The sequence below is a fragment of the Andrographis paniculata genome, unplaced genomic scaffold (assembly GCF_009805555.1).
Source record: "Andrographis paniculata isolate CXL003 unplaced genomic scaffold, ASM980555v1 Contig12END, whole genome shotgun sequence".
Taxonomy (NCBI): domain Eukaryota; kingdom Viridiplantae; phylum Streptophyta; class Magnoliopsida; order Lamiales; family Acanthaceae; genus Andrographis; species Andrographis paniculata.
This window is the reverse complement of record NW_026137402.1, coordinates 3,017,150-3,037,277: the sequence shown is the minus strand read 5'-3', so window position 1 is coordinate 3,037,277 and position 20,128 is coordinate 3,017,150. Positions and strand designations below refer to the sequence as shown.

Below are 20,128 nucleotides of genomic sequence, written 5' to 3'. Positions count from 1 at the left end.
TTTAAAAAATTATATTAAAAAATATAAAATGAGATTAAAGTATCAAATATGAATATAAAACAAACAAAGCCGCAACGTGAATATGGTAAATAGAACATTGAAAATATTATTTTTAGATTATGCTATTCGATTCGTTTACAATTTTAAAATAATATTGGTATTCCAATTAATTTTTAAATTATTCAAATATTGATTCAAGATGAGATTACTTTTAATTTATTTGAATTTTTTAATTAAAAATTTTAATAGTAATACAAGATAACTTGGTAAAAACTTGTACCTATTTATTATTTATTATTTTTCTTTTTCAAATTAAAAAAAAAAAGCTTTTTTTTGCTGAAATTTTAAATATTTTAGACCATCTTTAATCAGTTTGCATTTTTTATGCCTCAGTTGTTTCTCAATGAGCAACTAATCTTCGATGTGGGAAAAATAAATTGAATGTTTAAAAGATATTTTTATTCTTAAATTTTAGACAAATGTGATATATATGATATGAAACAAAACTTTTTATTTATAGGCAAATCACGATTCGCCTACCACATCACAGCTACCACATTAAATGAGAGCCATTCGATCAACCTGACACCATAATCAAATGAGAGCCATTGGATCCACCTAACACGATGGATTAAATAAAAGTCGTTCGATCTATTAATATATGATCGATCAAATGATAGCCATTGAATCCACCTAACACGATGGATCAAATGAGAGCTGTTCGATCTACCTAACATGATCGATCAAATGAGAGCCGTTCGATCAACCTAACATGCTCGATCAAATGAGAGTTAGGCTGTGTTCGGTTGGTGGATTGGATTTAATTTTTACTGTTAGATCACTGTAGAGATTTCAAAAATAAAATCCACACCCTACTTGCCTACCCTGTAGCCTGAAAAGAGCTGTGAAGATTCTCTGCAAAGTCCGTCAAGTCCATTCACGGGATTAAGATACATGGAGGCGGTAGGTTGAGGTAATATATACACAACATCGGTTAGTAGTGTTTCGATTGTAGATTTACAGGGGTTTAACACCGGCGTGTCGGTGAGGAAGGGGAGTTACCAGCGGCGACAACCAAACGACACACATGTGAGTCAATCTCGACCCCGTTTCGTTGATTTAGCGTGAGTTCGGGCATATTCTTCTCTGATTTTTGAAATTCGGCTGAAATTTGTGCAATTCGGAGAGGATATTTCTTCGGTTGTGGGTGATTTAGGTAGGAAGGGAGTGATCTATGTCTAATTTTAGGGATGATAGTGTGATTTTATTGTAGCAAGTATTACCCCCATTTTCAGCGTAGATCGAGTGTAATTTGTTAAACGGTGAGAAGAAATTGCTTTTTGATTTTGTATTGGAACGATTCTGTCGCTCTCGACTTACCTAGAAAGCTTCCCTAGAATAAGCAGTGGGTGGTTCGTGGGTAGTGGTTGCTTTGATTTTCTAGCACAAGTAATAGGTCGTAGCAGTTGTTGAATTGTGGAACTTCCGGCGAGAGTCGTTCGAATGTCGTTAACACAGTCACTATATGTAATAGGGGATATTAGGATCTTCGTTCTGAATGTATGGGATGAGGTTTGTTCAATGTTATTACCTATTGAACCGTGTGTGCTTTCGAAAATCTTAGACTCAATATTGTTTCGAAGGTGTTTACGAGATTTCTTCGTCGTTAGTACCCTCTGCGGCCTTCGCTGTCGGTGTTTAGAAGGGAGTTATGCGCACTATTAAGATTTAGGTTGAAATTGATATGAGTTTTGTTTATTTGCATATGGTAAGTGTGGGAATCAAGTTGAAATGTGTTTTTATGTTAGCTGAATTAGATGCTGCGAAGTACTTTCTTATGAAAAGTCGATTATAGTTCGCTTGAAATTGGGTACATACGCTTCACGTTTGTCACCCCGTAACGTAGATACTGGTTTTCCGCCAACGATTAATGTGTGTGGCTTGTGTTTCGTACAACTTGGTGCAGTCTTACTTTGTATTGTGTACTGAGTTTGAGCACCACAGTGATAGCAAAGTCATTTTCCAAGAAAATCAAATCATTTGGATTAACATTGAGTTGAATGTGTGTTGTCTTTTTTCTTGGAATTACTTTAAGGTTTTGTTCAATCAATTCCATATATGTTAGGTCCAATTCCCCTTTCATCGTTGGTGTTCACACCCCTAAGATAAACCTGAAGTTTAGTTGTCATTGTCCACTGATTGGTACGAAAAGAAACAGTCGTTGTTGGTTGGATTTATATATTTGGGGGGGCTGTTGGATTGGGAGAATAATGTGAAGATCTTCGCCGGTTGGGGTTTCAATTTTTAGTGCTTCGTTACTTCATGTCCTACATCTTCGCTTAATGCTAATGCTTTTTAAATTTAGAAATGCGAACATGCGTATTCACCATTATCTTAGTCGCTATTTCATGTACTCGTTGGGAGTGGTTGTCGACGTTGTCGGCCTGTAATATAGACTTCAGGTTCCGGAATGTTTGTTTCTTTATGTCAACTTAATGCCATGTTATCGGAAGAGTGGTTGCGTCGCCATTACAACGACACGCAATGTATTTATTATCGTATTTCCTTCACATGCAGACAACACATGGCGAATCGCAATGAATCAACCAACTCGACGCACAGTCTTCTCCGTCAAGCACTTCGTTTGAGAGAAAAAAAAAAAAGGGGGAAAAGGAGAAGGGGGCCACTTTGTTTTATGCAATGGCAACTACTGCCGCTGTGGCGTTAGCTTCAAGTACAAGGATGCATCGTTACTATGACTCGATGCTCGGAGGGGAAGAATTCACCCACGAGCTGATTAATGGGCACCCCGCTAGGATTAAAAATTTATTGCGGATATCATCTGACACGTTTCAAGATCTTTGTGCCACGTTGGTGGAAAAGGGACTTCTGGAATGCCATTCAAGGCAGCGAGTAAAAGCTCAAGAGCGTGTAACAATATTTTTACACACAGTTGCCCATTCGAACTGGCAACGTTCCACTTCAGAATGTTTCCAACACTCGACATCGAACATTTGCGACCACGTTAACAAGGTGGCCAAAGCGCTTGTGCACCTAGCACCTCATGTCGTCCGGCCTGGGGACATGTCCCCTGCGAGGATGATTCGTGACTCCCCAATTTTCTGGCCGTACTTCAAGGTAATTGCATCTACTTGTCTCCCTAGTTTGCTTGCGCCATCTTCCCATTCTATGATGACGTCTCTTTTCATTAGGATTGCGTGGGTGCTATGGATGGAACATTGGTGCACGCATGCTTACCTTCTAGGGATCAACGACTCTTCCGCGGGAGAAGGGGTGACACGATGCAAAATTGTCTTGCGGTGTGTGATTTCGACATGAAGTTCACGTACGTGCTCGCTGGCCTGGAAGGGAGCGCACATGATGCTCGTGTCTTAAGGGTCGCTATCCGAGAATAAGGGGATTTCTCCTTCCCGCCGGACGGTAGTATATGCCAAACTTCCATCGTGACTTGGAAGTTTAGCATTTACGATCACCTCATATTCATTTTTCATAATGTAGGGAAGTACTATATCGGGGACTCTGGGTACATGAACGCTCCTCAGTGCCTTACACCGTACCGCACATATCGCTATCATCTATCGGATTTTCAGGGAAACAACCCATGTCCTCGAGGTAAGGAGGAATACTTCAATTACCGAAACGCACAATGTCGTAATGTCATTGAACGTGCGTTTGGTTGTCTTAAACGTCGTTTCACCATTCTTCACGGGCCAATGCCAATCTACAAGTTTGATCGCCAAGTCAACTTTGTAATGTCCTGCGCCGTCGTGCATAACTTTATGTTACTCCATGGTGAGGATGTACTAGATCATGCCTCAGAAGGCCACGACTTAACCGATGAGGAATCAGTCCCTCGACCGGTTGCACACAATCGCCAAACACCGAACCCGGGCCGTGAAAACAAGGAAAATCAGAATGAATTCCGTGATATGATTGCGGACTGGCTTTAGATTAATAGATACGAGCACGAGGAAGAGTTCGACTCCTCGTGGCCTACTTAGGATTATGTGTTTTATGGTGTAGGGTGCGTTTCTTTTATTTTATGTATGACGTTCCACGCGCAGTTGTATAATCAAATTGAAGACTCATCCGTCTAGAATTGTACGCATCTAATTTCATTATGTTTTCTTTCATAACTTCACAAAAGGGCAATGTTGCAGTGACCATTGCGAAGGACAGAGATTTACACGTTCAACAGCACACCTACGCGTACGACCGGGGTGTTATATCCTACAGTTCAACAGAGATTTACACAGCCGCCTGCACAGGCTGTGTCGGCGGCTGCTTTAATTTATGTATGTCCTGTTGTATATGGCATTCGTGTATCTCCCGTTGCAAGGAGCCAAACTTTGTACTCGTGTGTCTCTATGAATTCACGGTCATATAGTCCTAGTGCGATGGCGAAGTCCGTGACAGATAGTGAGTAGCTACGGCCTCCCTAGCGAAACTGCAGGGCATTGGGTTTGTCATACAGATACAAACTCGCCTTGTCGTGCTTTAGTGTGCACAGAAACTCTAATGTTAGTTCCTTGTATATGGGCTCGTTGATCTCAAACAACCTCCGCCACGCCCCACACAAAAGTAGTTTCTCTATCTCCATTTCTCCACCCATAGCTTCCACGGCGTCAGCATCGATTATGCATCTAGTTAGCATCGGTAAAATGCTTATTCCCTGGTACGTATCCTCAATGTCCGGTTCAGTGCGGCATAACCAATTGAAAGGAATCAAAGTGACCTCATCATTTTCTTCGGCCATGTCTGTCGTATGAAAACATTATGCAGTGAAGATATGACTGTTTTGAATGTGCACCAAAAGTATGGCAAAGTGCGTGGGAAAACCGAGCGCGAAGTTCGGCTAAATGCAACGGGAAATACTCGAATGCCATATTCAACCGCACGTACAGAAATTTAAGAATCCCCTTGCAGTCGGCTACGTAATTATCTGGTTTACTGCATAATGGAACACGGCGCTCGTATGCGCAGGTGTGCTGTTAATCGTGTTATTTCTGGTCCAGGACAACTATTGCGCAGTAACGAAATCAGTCTTATGAATGTGCACGAAAACTATGGAAAAGTGCGTGGGAAAAACGAGCGCAAAGTTTGGCTCCTTGCAACGGGAGATACACGAATGCCATATACAACAGGACATACAGAAATTAAAGCAGCCGCCGGCACAGCCTGTGCAGACGGCTGGGTAAACTGTGCCGGCGGCTGGGTAAATCTCTATTGGACTGCAGGATATAACACCCCGGTCGTACGCGTAGGTGTGTTGTTGAATGTGTAAATCTCTTTCATTCGCAATGATTACTGCAACATTGCCTTTTTGTGAAGTTATGGAAGAAAATATAATGAAATTAGATACGTACAATTCTAGACGGATTATGGATAATGGTAGTTTATAAGATAAGTGGGGGAACATTACACAAGGACTCATAACGGGGAGGCGGTTAAGGGCTACATGCATACAATTCTAGACGGATGAGTCTTCAATTCGATTATACAACTGCGCGTGGAACGTCATACATAAAATAAAGGAAACGCACCATACACCATCAAACACAGAATCCTAAGTAGGCCACGAGGAGTCGAACTCTTCCACGTGCTCGTATCTATTAATCCAAAGCCAGTCCGCAATCATATCACCAAATTCATTCTGATTTTCCCTGTCTTCACAGCCCGGGTTCGGTGTTTGGCGATTGTGTGCAACCGGTTGAGGGACTGATTCCTCATCGGTTGAGTCGTGGCCTTCTGAGGCATGATCTAGTACATCCTCACCATAGAGTAACATAAAGTTATGCACGACGGCGCAGGCCATTACAAAGTTGACTTGGCGATCAAACTTGTAGTTTGGCATTGGCCTGTGAAGAATGGCGAAACGACATTTAAGACAACCAAACGCACGTTCAATGACATTACGGCATTGTGTGTGTCGGTAATTGAAGTATTCCTCCTTACCTCGAGGACGTATTGTTTCCCTGAAAATCCGATAGATGATAGCGATATGTGCGGTACGGTGTAAGGCACCGAAAAACGTTCATGTACCCAGAGCCCCCGATATAGTACTTCCTTGCATTATGAAAAAAGAATATGAGGTGATCGTAAACGCTAAACTGCCAAGTAACGATGGAAGTTTGGCATATAGTACCGTCCGGCGGGAAGGGGAAATCCCCTTGCTCTCGGATAGCGACCCTTAAGACACGAGCATCATGTGTGCTCCCTTCCAGACCAGCGAGCACGTACATGAACTTCATGTCAAAATCACACACCGCAAGACAATTTTGCATCGTGTCACCCCTTCTCCCGCGGAAGAGTCGTTGATCCCTATAAGGTAATCATGCGTGCACCAATGTTCCATCTATGGCGCCCATGCAATCCTAATGAAAAGAAACGTCATCATAGGATAGGAAAATGACGCAAGCAAACTAGGGATGCAAGTAGATGCAATTACCTTGAAGTACGGCCAGAAAATTAGGAAGTCACGAATCTTCCTCGCAGGGGACGACATGTCCTCAGGCCGGATGACATGAGGTGCTAGGCGCACAAGCGCTTTGGCCACCTCGTTAACGTGGTCGCAAATGGTCGATGTCGAGTGTTGGAAACGTTCTGCAGTGGAACGTTGCCGGTTCGAATGGGCAACTGTGTGTAAAAATATTGCTACACGCTCTTGAAATTTTACTCGCTGCCTTGAATGGCATTCCAGAAGTCTCTTTTCCACCAACGTGGCACAAAGATCTTGAAACATGTCAGATGATACCGGCAATACATTTTTAATTCTAGCGGGGTGCCCATTAATCAGCTCGTGGTGAATTCTTCTCCTCTGAGCATCTAGTCATAGCAACGATGCATCCTTGTACTTGAGGCTAACGCCACAGCGGCAGTAGTTGCCATTGCAAAAAACAAAGTGGCCCCCTTCTCCTCCTCCCTTTCTTTTTTTTCTCTCAAACGAAGTGCTTGACGGAGAAGACTGCGCGTCGAGTTGGTTGATTCATTGCGATTCGCCATGTGTTGTCTGCATGTGAAGGAAATACGATAATAAATACATTGCGTGTCGTTGTAATGGCGACGCAACCACTCTTCCGATAACATGGCATTAAGTTGACATAAAGAAACAAACATTCCGGAACCTGAAGTCTACGTTACAGGCCGACAACGTCGACAACCACTCCCAACGAGTACATGATAACAATCCAGCTCTCCACCTAGGTGACGTGAAATGTTGAAATTATAAGTTACAACTACTTAAGGATAAGACCTACACAATTCAACAGCAAAGATCCAACTTAACCTCCTGCATTCTCAAATCAGTCCGAACCAACAAACTGGTGGATCCATTGAATCCGATCCTCTTCGTCTAACGACAACCAATAGTCGCGGTACTCTGGAAAAGTAAACATCTCGTTGGCCTTTTTCCTGACGTCGGCACTTTTGGGCACGACAAGGAGAGCGACTGTCACCTGTGCCACATGCTCCTTATTTTTAGCCTTCTCTGCTTCCTTTTCCATAGTAGTACGACTCAATATTTTCGTAAGTTCTTCATGAACCACAGCACGTACCTCATCCGCCTGACTTGAGGTTCGCCTCCGCCGAACCCTTCTAACACTTGGTCCGGCCTCGGAGGGTCTAGTGTGGCCCGTCCCCGTGCCTGTACTGCTCGTCCCATCCAACCCCCCTTGTGTGCCAGCAGTTCCATCATTTGTATTCGGTTCCACATTTGGTTGGCTACCCGGTCCATTCATTGCACTATGAGCCTGAGAGAGTATGGTTAAACTAGGCCAACGAAAAACTATAACGTAAAGGGATAATAATACGATTGGTTCGAAAGCGTGAAAACGATATATACCCGAGCCCAGTCAATTTTTCTCTCCTCGTCTGCTACTATCAACCGCGAGTCTGGATCCCATCCAAGTCCCGTTGTCATCACCACCAACTCTTGGAGTTCTAAGTACGTCTTCTTCGTTCGCTTTAGTTTCGTCTGGAGTTGGTCTACTATGTACTGGACATTCATCTCCGCATTGAACTTTGCCGTGATATCTTCCTACACCGGCCTTGTGAAGCTTGTTCCCTGATACTCCTCAAGCTGCCATTGCAACCACACAAGGTGGAGGAAACACTCCTCTTGTGGCAACGACCAACAAGCCTGCGGTGTGGGAGGGTCCTCCGCTGCGCGCCTTCCGCGTGGCATTGTCTGACCAGGAGATCCAAAATACCAATCATTCTTGTATGCAATGTTTGTTTGACTCTCCATTCTACGAACCGGCTCTTATGTAATTTATAAATGAATGCACTCTAACCTTGCGTTTTATCCCGCGTTTCGGAGGGGGGTCACAGCTCCCAGTTGAACTATGCGCGTCCGGAACTTCACACTACAATTTGCACCCTATATGCGTTAAAGGGTATGCACAAACTTTACTACTACGCTTTCAATGTTGTAATAGGAATAGGTTATGCCATGTCCGCCTTCTCGCACGGCATCTATATGATTTTAATTATGATACCCCTAGATCCCTTCACACACTAACGTTACAACTCTTATTCCAAAAGAAACCATTTATGAGTTTTGGAATGATCATGAAAGCATGTTAATATTGTGGTACTGGCTAACACAAAAGCTTCATATACTTGAATCAATTGCAAATTTCCAATATTAAAATAATAACTACATGAAATAGCGACTAAGATAATGGTGAATACACATGTTCGCATTTCTAAATTTATAAAGCATTAGCATTAAGCGAAGATGTAGGACCTGAAGTAACGAAGCACTAAAAATTGAAACCCCAACCGGCGAAGATCTTCACATTATTCTCCCAATCCAACAGCCCCCCCCAAATATATAAATCCAACCAACAACGACTGTTTCTTTACGTACCAATCAGTGGACAATGACAACTAAGCTTCAGGTTTATCTTAGGGGTGTGAACACCAACGATGAAAGGGGAATTGGACCTAACATATATGGAATTGATTGAACAAAACCTCAAAGTAATTCCAGGAAAAAAGACAACACACATTCAACTCAATGTTAATCCAAATGATTTGATTTCTTGGAAAATGACTTTGCTATCACTGTGGTGCTCAAACTCAGTACACAATGCAAAATAAAACTGCACCTAGTTGTACGAAACACAAGCCACACACATTAATCGTTGGCGGAAAACCAGTATCTACGTTACGGGGTGACAAGCGTGAAGCGTATGTACCTAATTTCAAGCGAACTACAATCGACTTTTAAAAGGAAAGTACTTCGCAGCATCTAATTCAGCTAACATAAAAACACATTTCAACTTGATTCCCACACTTACCATCTGCAAATAAACAAAACTCATATCAATTTCAACCTAAATCTTAATAGTGCGCATAACTCCCTTCTAAACACCGACAGCGAAGGCCGCAGAGGGTACTAACGACGAAGAAATCTCGTAAACACCTTCGAAACAATATTGAGTCTAAGATTTTCGAAAGCACACACGGTTCAATGGGTAATAACATTGAACAAACCTCATCCCATACATTCGGATCGAGGATCCTAATATCCCTTATTACATACAGTGACTGTGTTAATGACATTCGAACGACTCTCGCCGGAAGTTCCACAATTCAGCAACTGCTACGACCTATTACTTGTGCCAGAAAATCAAAGCAACCACTACCCACGAACCACCCACTGCTTATTCTAGGGAAGCTTTCTAGGTAAGTCGAGAGCGACAGAATCGTTCCGATACAAAATCAAAAAGCAATTTCTTCTCACCGTTTAACAAATTACACTCGATCTACGCCGAAAATGGGGGTAATACTTGCTACAATAAAATCACACTATAATCCCTAAAATTAGACATAGATCACTCCCTTCCTACCTAAATCACCCACAACCGAAGAAATATCCTCTCCGAATTGCACAAATTTCAGCCGAATTTAAAAAATCAGAGAAGAATATGCCCGAACTCACGCTAAATCGACGAAACGGGGTCGAGATTGACTTACCTGTGTGTCGTCTGGTTGTCGCCACTGGTAACTCCCCTTCCCCACCGACACGCCGGTGTTAAACCCCTGTAAATCTACAATCGAAACACTACTAACCGATGTTGTGTATATATTACCTCAACCTACCACCTCCATGTATCTTAATCCCGTGAATGGACTTGAGGAGCTTTGCAGAGAATCTTCACAGCTCTTTTCAGGCTACAGGGTAGGAAAGTAGGGTGTGGATTTTATTTTTGAAATCTCTATAGTGATTTCACAGTAAAAATTAAATCCATTCCACCAACCGAACACAGCCCATAATGGATCTACCTAACACTATCATTATATATCTTATATAAATTATCACCTTGTGGCATATATTACATATTTAACCAAATATCAAAATATTTATCAAGTGTAGAAATAAATTTCATAATGGGAGGGTCTTCGAATATGGTTGCTCAAAATTCTTCTTCATCAACATCTTTGTCAGAAGACTATGGAATCATCCAACATATCGAAAATACTCATAAGTGTGTGAAGGTAGTCATCTTAGTTATCGAAGAAAATAATATTTGTCCGGATCGTCTTTCCAATACACAACAACCAACTCATCATGGGTCTGTGCCAGGTCACAAAGTTATTAGTCGTAATTGTGAAGAAGTTGCTTGGAGTAAGTGATGGAGTTGAGACTACCCTGGACAAAAGGGTATAACGCCAGATGCGGGCCTAAGAACGAAAGTTGACCAGTGGAAAGTTCAAGGTGCGGGCTGATTAAACTAGGAAAACATAGCCGCGCCCATAACTCGAGGAACTATAGAGGGCCTGCCCCGACCGGTTTGCGAGAAGAAGACACCGAAAAATTTCCTAGGAAATCATTCATGCACGATATACCAAACCCAAGAAGTCCGAAGCTAAGTCTACTTCAGCCCGCGACATAAGAGTATTCAAGATCGATTCGACCTCCCGGACAAATCCTTTCGACGCACAACATACGAAATACTTGTTGAACCAATATAAAAGAAAAGCGTTGTGCTCCAAAGGATTGACAGAACTAGAAAGCATGTTCGATGCAATGAACTGGCTCACGGTGGTATTACTATCGTAAGAGACAAGGATGGGCAACCGGCTAGACTTGCACAATGGGGACAAGGGAGGCTCTACCCCTTTTGAAGGTAAACCTAGAATTGCTATCACATCTAGTACAGTCAGGGTTAAAATCCGAAATGGAATACAAACGCGTTTATACTCGGACTTCAGAAACACAAGAGGGACTTGATCACGAGGTTATCACGGGGGATGAATTCAATACACAATGACAACATATCCCAAATACTCCAAGTTCTCCATTGTACCCCAAATGAAGGACCTAGTCATCCAAGATTTAAACTCCGAAGTGTTGCTAGGAAGACGAAATATGCGGGAAGAAAAAACATTAAGATTGAACCAAGGTTGAGCCAGCAGAAGCTTACCCCTTCCGAGAACGTCAAAGGAACTGTCAGGTTCATCGTCTTCGCCCTTCGCGAACAGTGCGAGCACCAATCGAGCCCTCCTAGGCGCCGAGGCCATCTTTCCAGAGCGCGCCGGAGGATTGTGGCCGGCCTGGGGGCTTGCTTTCGGCCTCGAGATCGGAACCCCCCGTGACGCAAGAATCGTCGACCGCCGCTGAAAATCGCCAAGAACTACTACTCGCCACCGCGGATCGCCTTGGATCTACGGAACAGTCTCCGAATCACCTCACAAAGGGTGCCTGGAGGTTGCCACAGTGCGGTGCGAGGTCAAGGGGACTGAGTTTGTCGGCGGCATGAAAGGGGGACGAAAAAAAGGTAGGCTTCCGCGAGGAAGTAAAAGGAGACGCGAGAGTTTTCTTTGTCGATCGAGAGAAGAATGCGGTTTGTTGTAGAATCGATTACCTCGAAGGGCGAAGAAGCTGTTCAAAATAGGCGAGGGATGAGACTGACAGTGAAATGATTGAGCACGCCGACCAATCTTGGAAAGCAGGGATTTTACAAAATTTCCTCGACAAAAAATTAATTTTTACCCAGATAATTTTATTAGGGACATTTGTACACACCCAACTTTGATTGGATCGGTCCGGAACAAGTACAACCTAGGATTCGAGAAATTGGCAACCCGGTGGAAGGCCCAAGTCAGTGGAAGGGATTTCGGGCTCAACCAGCCCAGTGGTTAGATCAGCCCGGCTAGAGAAACAGCCCAAGTCAAAGATGATTGGAAAAAAGTGGATCTAGTTGAGGGAATATAGGAATGTAATCTTTATCCGAATAAATTCAAATAAAATGGGAGAGATCAAAGGGGACAGGGCATTCATTCTCCACAATTTTTCTCTGCGTGTGATTTTTCTCTGCAATTTACTACCTCTTGTAATTTTTTCAAATTTTTTACAGTTTTTTTTTTATTAATTCCAATTTTAGCTTTCATTCTGTTTTATTGTCATCTTTCTTCGTAATTTTTTTTTTTTTTTTTGGAGATTGCCTGGACTCTTTCCGGAGGAACCCGGAGAACCCTACGATTAAATCAATTCCGACAGGCTTTGCCGATTAAACCGTCGATAACAATTTTTACGACAATATATACATTTGACCCAATCGTGTCAGATATATATACCTATAGATAACATATATATTCAACACAATAGTACATATACACAAAGTGTTGTATTTAAAATGGTACCAAATTACATACTAAACTTCGTCCCAAAAAAGGTACCGTTTGTGTTTTGCAGTCATTATGTTTAATATTAAAAATATTTTTATATTTATATAATTTACTCTGCAAATATTATTGTATTTATATTATAAAAGACTAATAAAAATATTTATATATATATTTTTTCTCAATTTATACAATATATTAATATAATAATTAATATTCAAATATTAGCGTAAAAAAAAAATAATAAGTTTGTATTACCAAGCTAATATTTTATTTTTATCAAGCTAATATTTTATTTTTATATTTTATTGGTAAGTAGTGCATTCTATTATCAATATCAACATTGTTCAGCGCATCAATAGGCGTCCAATACAATCAATCCTGTCAATATTTCCCATTGCCCATCAAGCAAGCATCCACGCCTTGTTGATTCTGTATTATTCATTCTTTTTCTTCTTCTCTTATTCCTCTTATCGATTTACAGTGGTAATATTTTTTGTTGTTCAATTTTAATATGATTCATATCAAACTTGAATTTGAGGGGGCAGCACTCCTCGGCTTGCTCTATTTCTTGTAATTTTAACAAATTCAAGAAAAAAATAACACAAAATTATAAAATTACCTCACTTCTATACTTATCGGTAGATGAAAATTGCTGAATGTTTTCCATTAGTGAGAAATAAATTAGAAAGACTAAAAAATTACATTATTATTCATAACGAAAATAAAAGTTTATAAATAAAAACAAATCTAAATTTAAATCTATTTTTGAAAAACACTCCTTTCATGATCCAATAATTTATTAATCACAAATCAAAATGTCTCTTCACTTCCATCGTTCCCTCAATATACTTACTCTACACATCTCTAGCACATATGATTTTTTACAACAGCAGCAGCATCATCGAATCAATATTTGCTTGGTACTTACTTGCTAGCATATGTTGCAGAGGGCAACAATCTATCAAAGATTGATGATGTTGTTAATGTAGCTGTCACATCCCTTCTTCAACCTGTGAATGTTACCATTATCAAGCAGAAAGCAGGTCACCATTGTTGCAGACATAATTTCCTTAATTGTTTAGAGAATGGATGAAATCTTTACTTGAGGGCTTCCTGCTTTTGCAGCACGTGGAATGATCTTTATGAATATGCTCAAGATGAAGCCAATCAGCTGCACCAACAAATGTCAATGTCACAACATAATTCCTTCAAAAAGTTGTGTTATCTTTTTTTAATTTTTTTCAACTTAATTCAATTCAAACTCACATAAGCCAGTGCAATGCAGAAGATGCTCAAGCCAGTGAGATTAGCTGGTGCATCATCAGCAAAAAATATAGCTGTGCAGCAAAATTAAGGAACAAATGGATTATGAACCAGTTGGGAATAATATGTGGATCCTAAGTGTTTCCTAAGGTAATTAATTAAGCAGCAACCTGAAAGAGGGGTAAAAATGATTGGTGATGCAATAAAGGTCAGTGATGTGATGCCCATAATGCATCCTTGTGCAATGCCCTGCAGACCATTCAATACAGACACCAAAAGTGATTGAGGGAGCCGATCAACAAAAAAAAAAAAAAAAAAGTGATGGAGGGACGAGGGATATACACGAAAATTTGTAATTTGAGATTAGCCGGTATAGTTAAGAAAGAAGCTTGCCTGTTCATTTGAACCAATTTGTTTGGAAACCAAGCTTTTTATCTGTGAATGAGTGAGTGAGTGTGCAATTACTCAAAGCCATTGTTAACAGGAAGATTGAGAAACACAACATTCTTGATAAGGGATTTTTAGCTACTCACATTTGGGCTTGCCAAGGCGAAGACCATCCCCAACGACGCAGAAGCATAAGGCACCTATGGATCACAAATGACAATGATTTGTAGCTTATCCAGTTAAAAACTTTATAAGGCCATTTCATTCATGACGGCAGAGAACCATATTTTAAGCGCTAATAAATGTCAGAAGTCGAAGAACTTACCCAAGGGGACCAAGCTATGCTATCAATAAGCATCTGCATAACAATGTTTCTAAATATAAGCAATCGGAAGAGTTAATACATGGAACCATCAATCTTGGATAAGAAGAAAGATCGGTAGAGTTTAGCACGAATTACTTACATGTAGGAAACCACCAAAGAGTCCTACCATAAGCAAGGTCTCCTCTCCTATAAAGCGGCCAACAGCCGGAAGGAAAAATATCTGCATAGATTTTTTAGCATGGTTTCAATGTTTTTATAATATTCTTAGTTTCAAAATTAGTTCTATAATTGCATCAAGTATTCTGAACGTACACTGGTTACTGTTACTCCAGCATAGGTAATTAGCAGTATCTCAGAAAACTGGTCCTTGTTGAAATGGAATCGAGCCTTTAGGTAGTACTGCAATGCAATAAGCATGTCAATAAAATAGCCAAAATTGTTTTAAAACCTCTTTGAGATTATGGCTGGCTAGTTAAATGGCCCTCTGATTCATATTTTTACTTTTTGTTCATGTCTGAGGGTTGCACAATCTAATAAAGTTTACGACTAGCTACGCTTTTATAGTTACTCACATTCTGTTCATTACGCTTCCAACGATATGTAACTTCCAGAGAACTAAAAGGTAAAGCTCTATCCACAATGATATCAATGTTTACAACTAAAAGGTAATGCTCCCAGAACAAATCTAACTGGAAATTGTATTCAGTATGATGGTGAAGTGTATTGAATAAATATTAACGATAAAAAACACGAACAAACTACAGAATATACAATAAATACCTGTAAAAATGCCGAAATTGCTGTCTCTGCAAGGCTGTTGAAGAAAGTAACACTTGCCAACAGTGAAAGTGTAGTACTGCAAGACAAGCAGAAACACAATTTACTTTAACTAGATTTACCAAATTACAAGAGGTAAATGTCGTGTGTTGACTTAAAACCAAAGAGGGTTATTTTGGGCACTCAATGCAATCAGATAAAAACATGTAAAAGCCAAAGACATGCTACTTTCCTACCTACTCTTCAGCAAGTAAATTATATGCTTGGGTGATGGAATGCCTGTCATAAAGTTACTGTGACTTGATGATTCACAATTAACTTCTTCATGGCTTTGTGGTTTTATTGAATTGAGGATTGGCTGTTCTAAAGAATTAGAATCATCATTATGGCTCTCCTCTTTCACCAAGAGCGCTGTATATACAACCGCAACAGCAGACGCAGCTGTTGAAACCTGCAGAATCATTTAAAACACAATATGGATTCAGGTGGTGAAGGGACATAGTCTAAGATCTCATAAGAAAACATGAAACTACCAGAAATATATCAGAAGTGGATAGGAAGCGAGCGGATAGGGTGCCAATGACATTTGCAACACTGGTTACGCCAGACAGAACTCCAAATGCAGATATGCGAGTTCTTTCAGACACATTGTCCGCCTGTCAAAATGGATCCTTATATTTATCTTTACCAACACATTTTCTTTAGTGATGAAACTCAAAAAAAAGATCAAATCAACTGAAGGTAGGTATGAAGTTGAATTACCAAATAAGCAAGAGATATGCAAATAACACCACCCCCAGTTATCATGCCGGTTAAACATTTGAATGCATAGAAAGCATAGAAGAAATCTGTTGTTCTCTTACAGGACAGGATTGCTGCATCAACATTTACAGCCCAGTTATTCAAAACAGTATATTACTTTTCTTACTCAATTTTATCATTCTCAAACTTGTAAAGATGAAAGGAACATATATAGCAAGATCCATTTTTAGGGAGTCTTCCAGCTGAAGATAAGAATCAATACAAATAGTATGCATAACATGCCTGTTGGAATAACGGCTAAAACCAAAGGGATTAAGAGCATCTTTTTCCTGCCATAAACATCAGACAGATTTCCTATCACCGGCATCATAATCGTTGCTCCTAATCCTGTAATCTGCATCCAACAACACATTTATGGTTCTTATTATAAGCTATTCCTTCATTAATATGATCTAATTTGAAAAGAACCAGTTGCACTAAAGAGGATTTGCAGCATAAATTAGGAACCGAAGAAGCTACAATGAACTGTGTCGAAAATTGTTTAACATTCTACTCTGAAATTTGAATCACTCTTAGCTCATTTGAGACTATACTATTATGGTAACAGCTATAAGAAAAGGTAATAAACATTATCCAATTTCGGTGTGACTCGTTCGATGCACACGTTCTCTGTGAATTAACTGTTGTTTGAATTCTAATGGAATACGCAGGAATCAAACGACCAATGTGAGTGTGTGAATGCACATCGACCATTACCGCCTGCTGGAATCCGGTGAGATAAAGAGCGAGAGAGCACTCATCTTTGCCGGCGCAAACCGCATCGACAAAGACGTCGTTGATCGCCGGATTAACGACGTAGGTACTGAAGTCCGACAGGAACACCACCACGAAGAGGTGGCTCATCCTCCACCAGTCAGACCCAAACATTTCCGCTGCTGCTCTGCTCCAGTCGTCGATTGCAATTTGCCGCAGTCAAATCACGTAAACAAACAATAATGGCAACAACAACTTTTCTTGTATAAAAGGCGACACTGATATTTATCTGGAGCCCAATTACGGAGATGAAAGCGACTCGCACCCTCAAAAGCAGATGTTTGAGGAATGCAGCGTAATGCGGATATCCAGTTGGTGTAGAGCTTGAAATAAACGTGGATGGGGACAGCGAAAAGCAGATCGGCCACTTCCTTCATATTGCTGACTGAAATCTGAACTGAAGAAAAATCGAGGCTGGGATCCCCACACAGCACCCTTTGTTGACGAACTGTTCAATTCAAATACCAGGAAAAACAAAAAAATTATGAAAAATCTCTTCCACCTCCACTTCCAACAAATGATTATTTGATCACTTCCCTCAAAATTCAAATCTTCCAAAATCTCCGGCTAGCTAATTGAAGGTCAGCTGGGTTTGAATTTGGAGTAGGTGGGTGGGTAACTGCATATGTGTTGAAAATCAGTTGAGCGAGCTCAGCGGTAGGCGGGTAGTTACTTGGTTTGCATAGTTTAGGTTCGTTTTTTCAAAATATAAAATTAAATAATATATTATTTATAAAATTTTCAAAACCTCTCAAAATTTCAAATTTTATGTATTGGATAGTTAGGTAGACTAGCCCGTTCATTTTTTTTCTCTTCTATCACGTCAGCTGAAATATTCTTTTTTATTTTATACGCACAACAAATAAATTTATTTTTATTTTTTATTTTCCCATTATTATATACATTATCTTTAAAATTATATTCTTTTATTAATTTTATAATTAATCAATACTAAAGTGATAATAATTTTTTAGTATTTAGTTCATTAAAATTCTAAATAATACTTTTATATATTATTTAATTTCAGTTAATTTATTTTCATTATTAATACTTTATTATCAACCTATTGTTTTATATTGCATTTTTATTATTATAAATATTATTTTAAATTGATAAAATAAAATATAGAGATAATAATTAGGAATTTCAAAATTAATGATGTAATAGAAATATTTAATATTAATATTATTTTTAAGAATTTAAATTAAAAAACATATTCAATATTAGTACTCCCTTCAATCCGTTTCGTAACAAAGTATTTATTTCTTTTTTTTTTAAGGAAATATACTATCTACTAACATTACAAATACCCTTACAACTTATAATATATTACACAAATATCATTATTATCACACGTACTAATAAGGTTATTTTAGTCATTTCTATTTTATTTCCACTGTATCCCAATATAATACTAATATTTCTAAAACTACGTGAAAAAACAAATGAATATTTACTTATGGTACAGAGAGAATATTATTTTATAGAATACAAAATTTTATAAATTATAATAAATATTATAAAATAAAATTACAATAATATATTTAATAAAAATTACATAAACAAATTATACACACATATATAATATATATTATATATACACATGACATAAAAATGAATATCTTCAAAGCATCTTGCAGATAGGGGTGGAAATAGGCCAGGCGGCCTGTCAGGGGCCTATGACCTGGCCTATATCAAGCCTGGCCTGGTCTGTTCTATTTATTAGAAAGGCCAGGTTCAGATTTTTGTTAAAGCCTGTTTATATATACAGAATAGGCTTAGGCTTATGAAAAAGCCTATTTACTAAACAGGCCGGCCTGTTTAATAATAATATTATTATTATATAAAATTATTTTTTATTATTATAAAATAAGAATAGTTTTATATATAATAATGATATATATAAAAAAAAATTTTAATTATAAATTTATTAAAAAAAACAAAAATAAAAATAATTTTTATCCCAATAAAAAATTTCAAATATGAACAACTATTGCACACATGTTCCTTTTTTCTCTTGAAACTTTTATTGTATTGGTAAGTAGGATATTCCTTTTTTCTTTTTGTTCTAATATAATTTTCTGATGCTTTGCGTAATTTATATATAGAAGGAAGAAATTTCAGATATAATACTAATTTGATCAACTTTTGTACTTGAACAGATTTAATGGTTTCAGAAACTTTGGGGGAATTTGCAATTCTTGTGGCTTGTGGCCTGTGGGTGACGTGAACTTGAAAAACTATGTTATTAATTTCTAAATATTTTTGTCGAATTTTTTAATATTGCTTCTGAGTTAGCGTTGCTTATTTCTTTGTTAGAACAATCAGCTTAATGACAATAGATTGATGTGAACTGTTTTTTTTTTTTTAATGTCATTATGCAGTAATTTCTATCAGCTTTTGTCTGGAGTTTGCAAGACTTATTCCCAATAATTATATATATATTTGAATGAATTGTAATATACGTTTTTTTGCAAATTATTAGTATAATATATTGTATTTTTATATGGCAATAAAAATGATTATTTTTGTCATTAAAAAACAGAATTTTTTATTTTTTTATATATAATATAAATAATTGTATCTGTTTTATTTTTTATTTATAGTACGAAATTTACAAAAAAAAAAAAAAATAATAATAATAATAAATTATTATGTAGCCTTTTAAACAGGCTCGTAGGCCAGGCCAGGCTTTTAAAAAGGCCAGGCTTTAAAAATATTTTTTTTCAGGCTGGTAGGCCAGGCTCAGGCCATATCTTTTTAAGACAGGCCAAGCCTATTTAACCAAAGCCTGGCCTGGCCTGGCCTATTTCCACCCCTACTTGCAGAATAATCATTGTCTAGATTTATATTATAAGTTTTTTAGTTGGCACGATCTCCAAATTGGAAATCCCTCCGTTAACATGAAATTTTTTAAAGGGAAAAACTTTTGAATAATTTTTTTAAAAAAAAATAAAAGAAAAAGAAAAAAACTCAAAAGTGAACAAAGTCTCTTAGGGTATGTTTTTTTTTTGCATCATTTTTTTCAAATTTTATTATTTGAACTCTGTATTTTTAAAAAAAAAAAATACATTTTTTTTTCTCACAAAATATTTCATTAAATATTATTTTCATATCAAATCCAAACCAAAATTTTTTCAAACT

At 38.5% G+C, this 20,128-nt stretch overlaps 4 protein-coding genes across 4 annotated transcripts; 1 reads left to right on the top strand and 3 right to left on the bottom strand.

The window, feature by feature from the left end:
* The first annotated feature begins 2,700 nt into the window (after positions 1 to 2,700).
* On the top strand, positions 2,701 to 3,971 carry LOC127252848 (uncharacterized). Its single transcript, XM_051277186.1, has 3 exons — positions 2,701 to 3,138; positions 3,213 to 3,387; positions 3,520 to 3,971. The coding sequence occupies exons 1-3, from the start codon at positions 2,701 to 2,703 to the stop codon at positions 3,969 to 3,971; spliced, it is 1,065 nt and encodes a 354-aa protein (XP_051133143.1).
* A 1,616-nt stretch (positions 3,972 to 5,587) lies between these two features.
* Positions 5,588 to 6,763, bottom strand: LOC127252842 (uncharacterized). Its single transcript, XM_051277175.1, has 3 exons — positions 6,435 to 6,763; positions 5,977 to 6,342; positions 5,588 to 5,879 (listed from the first exon to the last, which is right to left on the bottom strand). Exons 1-3 carry the CDS (start codon positions 6,761 to 6,763, stop codon positions 5,588 to 5,590), a joined length of 987 nt encoding a protein of 328 aa, XP_051133132.1.
* Positions 6,764 to 7,192: 429 nt separating this feature from the next.
* LOC127255599 (uncharacterized) lies at positions 7,193 to 8,026 on the bottom strand. Its single transcript, XM_051281222.1, has 3 exons — positions 7,862 to 8,026; positions 7,575 to 7,769; positions 7,193 to 7,475 (listed from the first exon to the last, which is right to left on the bottom strand). Exons 1-3 carry the CDS (start codon positions 8,024 to 8,026, stop codon positions 7,323 to 7,325), a joined length of 513 nt encoding a protein of 170 aa, XP_051137179.1. The 3' UTR covers positions 7,193 to 7,322.
* Positions 8,027 to 13,325: 5,299 nt separating this feature from the next.
* On the bottom strand, positions 13,326 to 17,428 carry LOC127251605 (uncharacterized). Its single transcript, XM_051275368.1, has 15 exons — positions 16,928 to 17,428; positions 16,454 to 16,565; positions 16,172 to 16,284; positions 15,943 to 16,065; positions 15,646 to 15,860; positions 15,413 to 15,488; positions 14,945 to 15,031; positions 14,772 to 14,852; positions 14,633 to 14,665; positions 14,454 to 14,507; positions 14,314 to 14,355; positions 14,091 to 14,169; positions 13,924 to 13,994; positions 13,760 to 13,828; positions 13,326 to 13,667 (listed from the first exon to the last, which is right to left on the bottom strand). The coding sequence occupies exons 1-15, from the start codon at positions 17,096 to 17,098 to the stop codon at positions 13,650 to 13,652; spliced, it is 1,344 nt and encodes a 447-aa protein (XP_051131325.1). The 5' UTR covers positions 17,099 to 17,428; the 3' UTR covers positions 13,326 to 13,649.
* Positions 17,429 to 20,128: the final 2,700 nt, after the last annotated feature.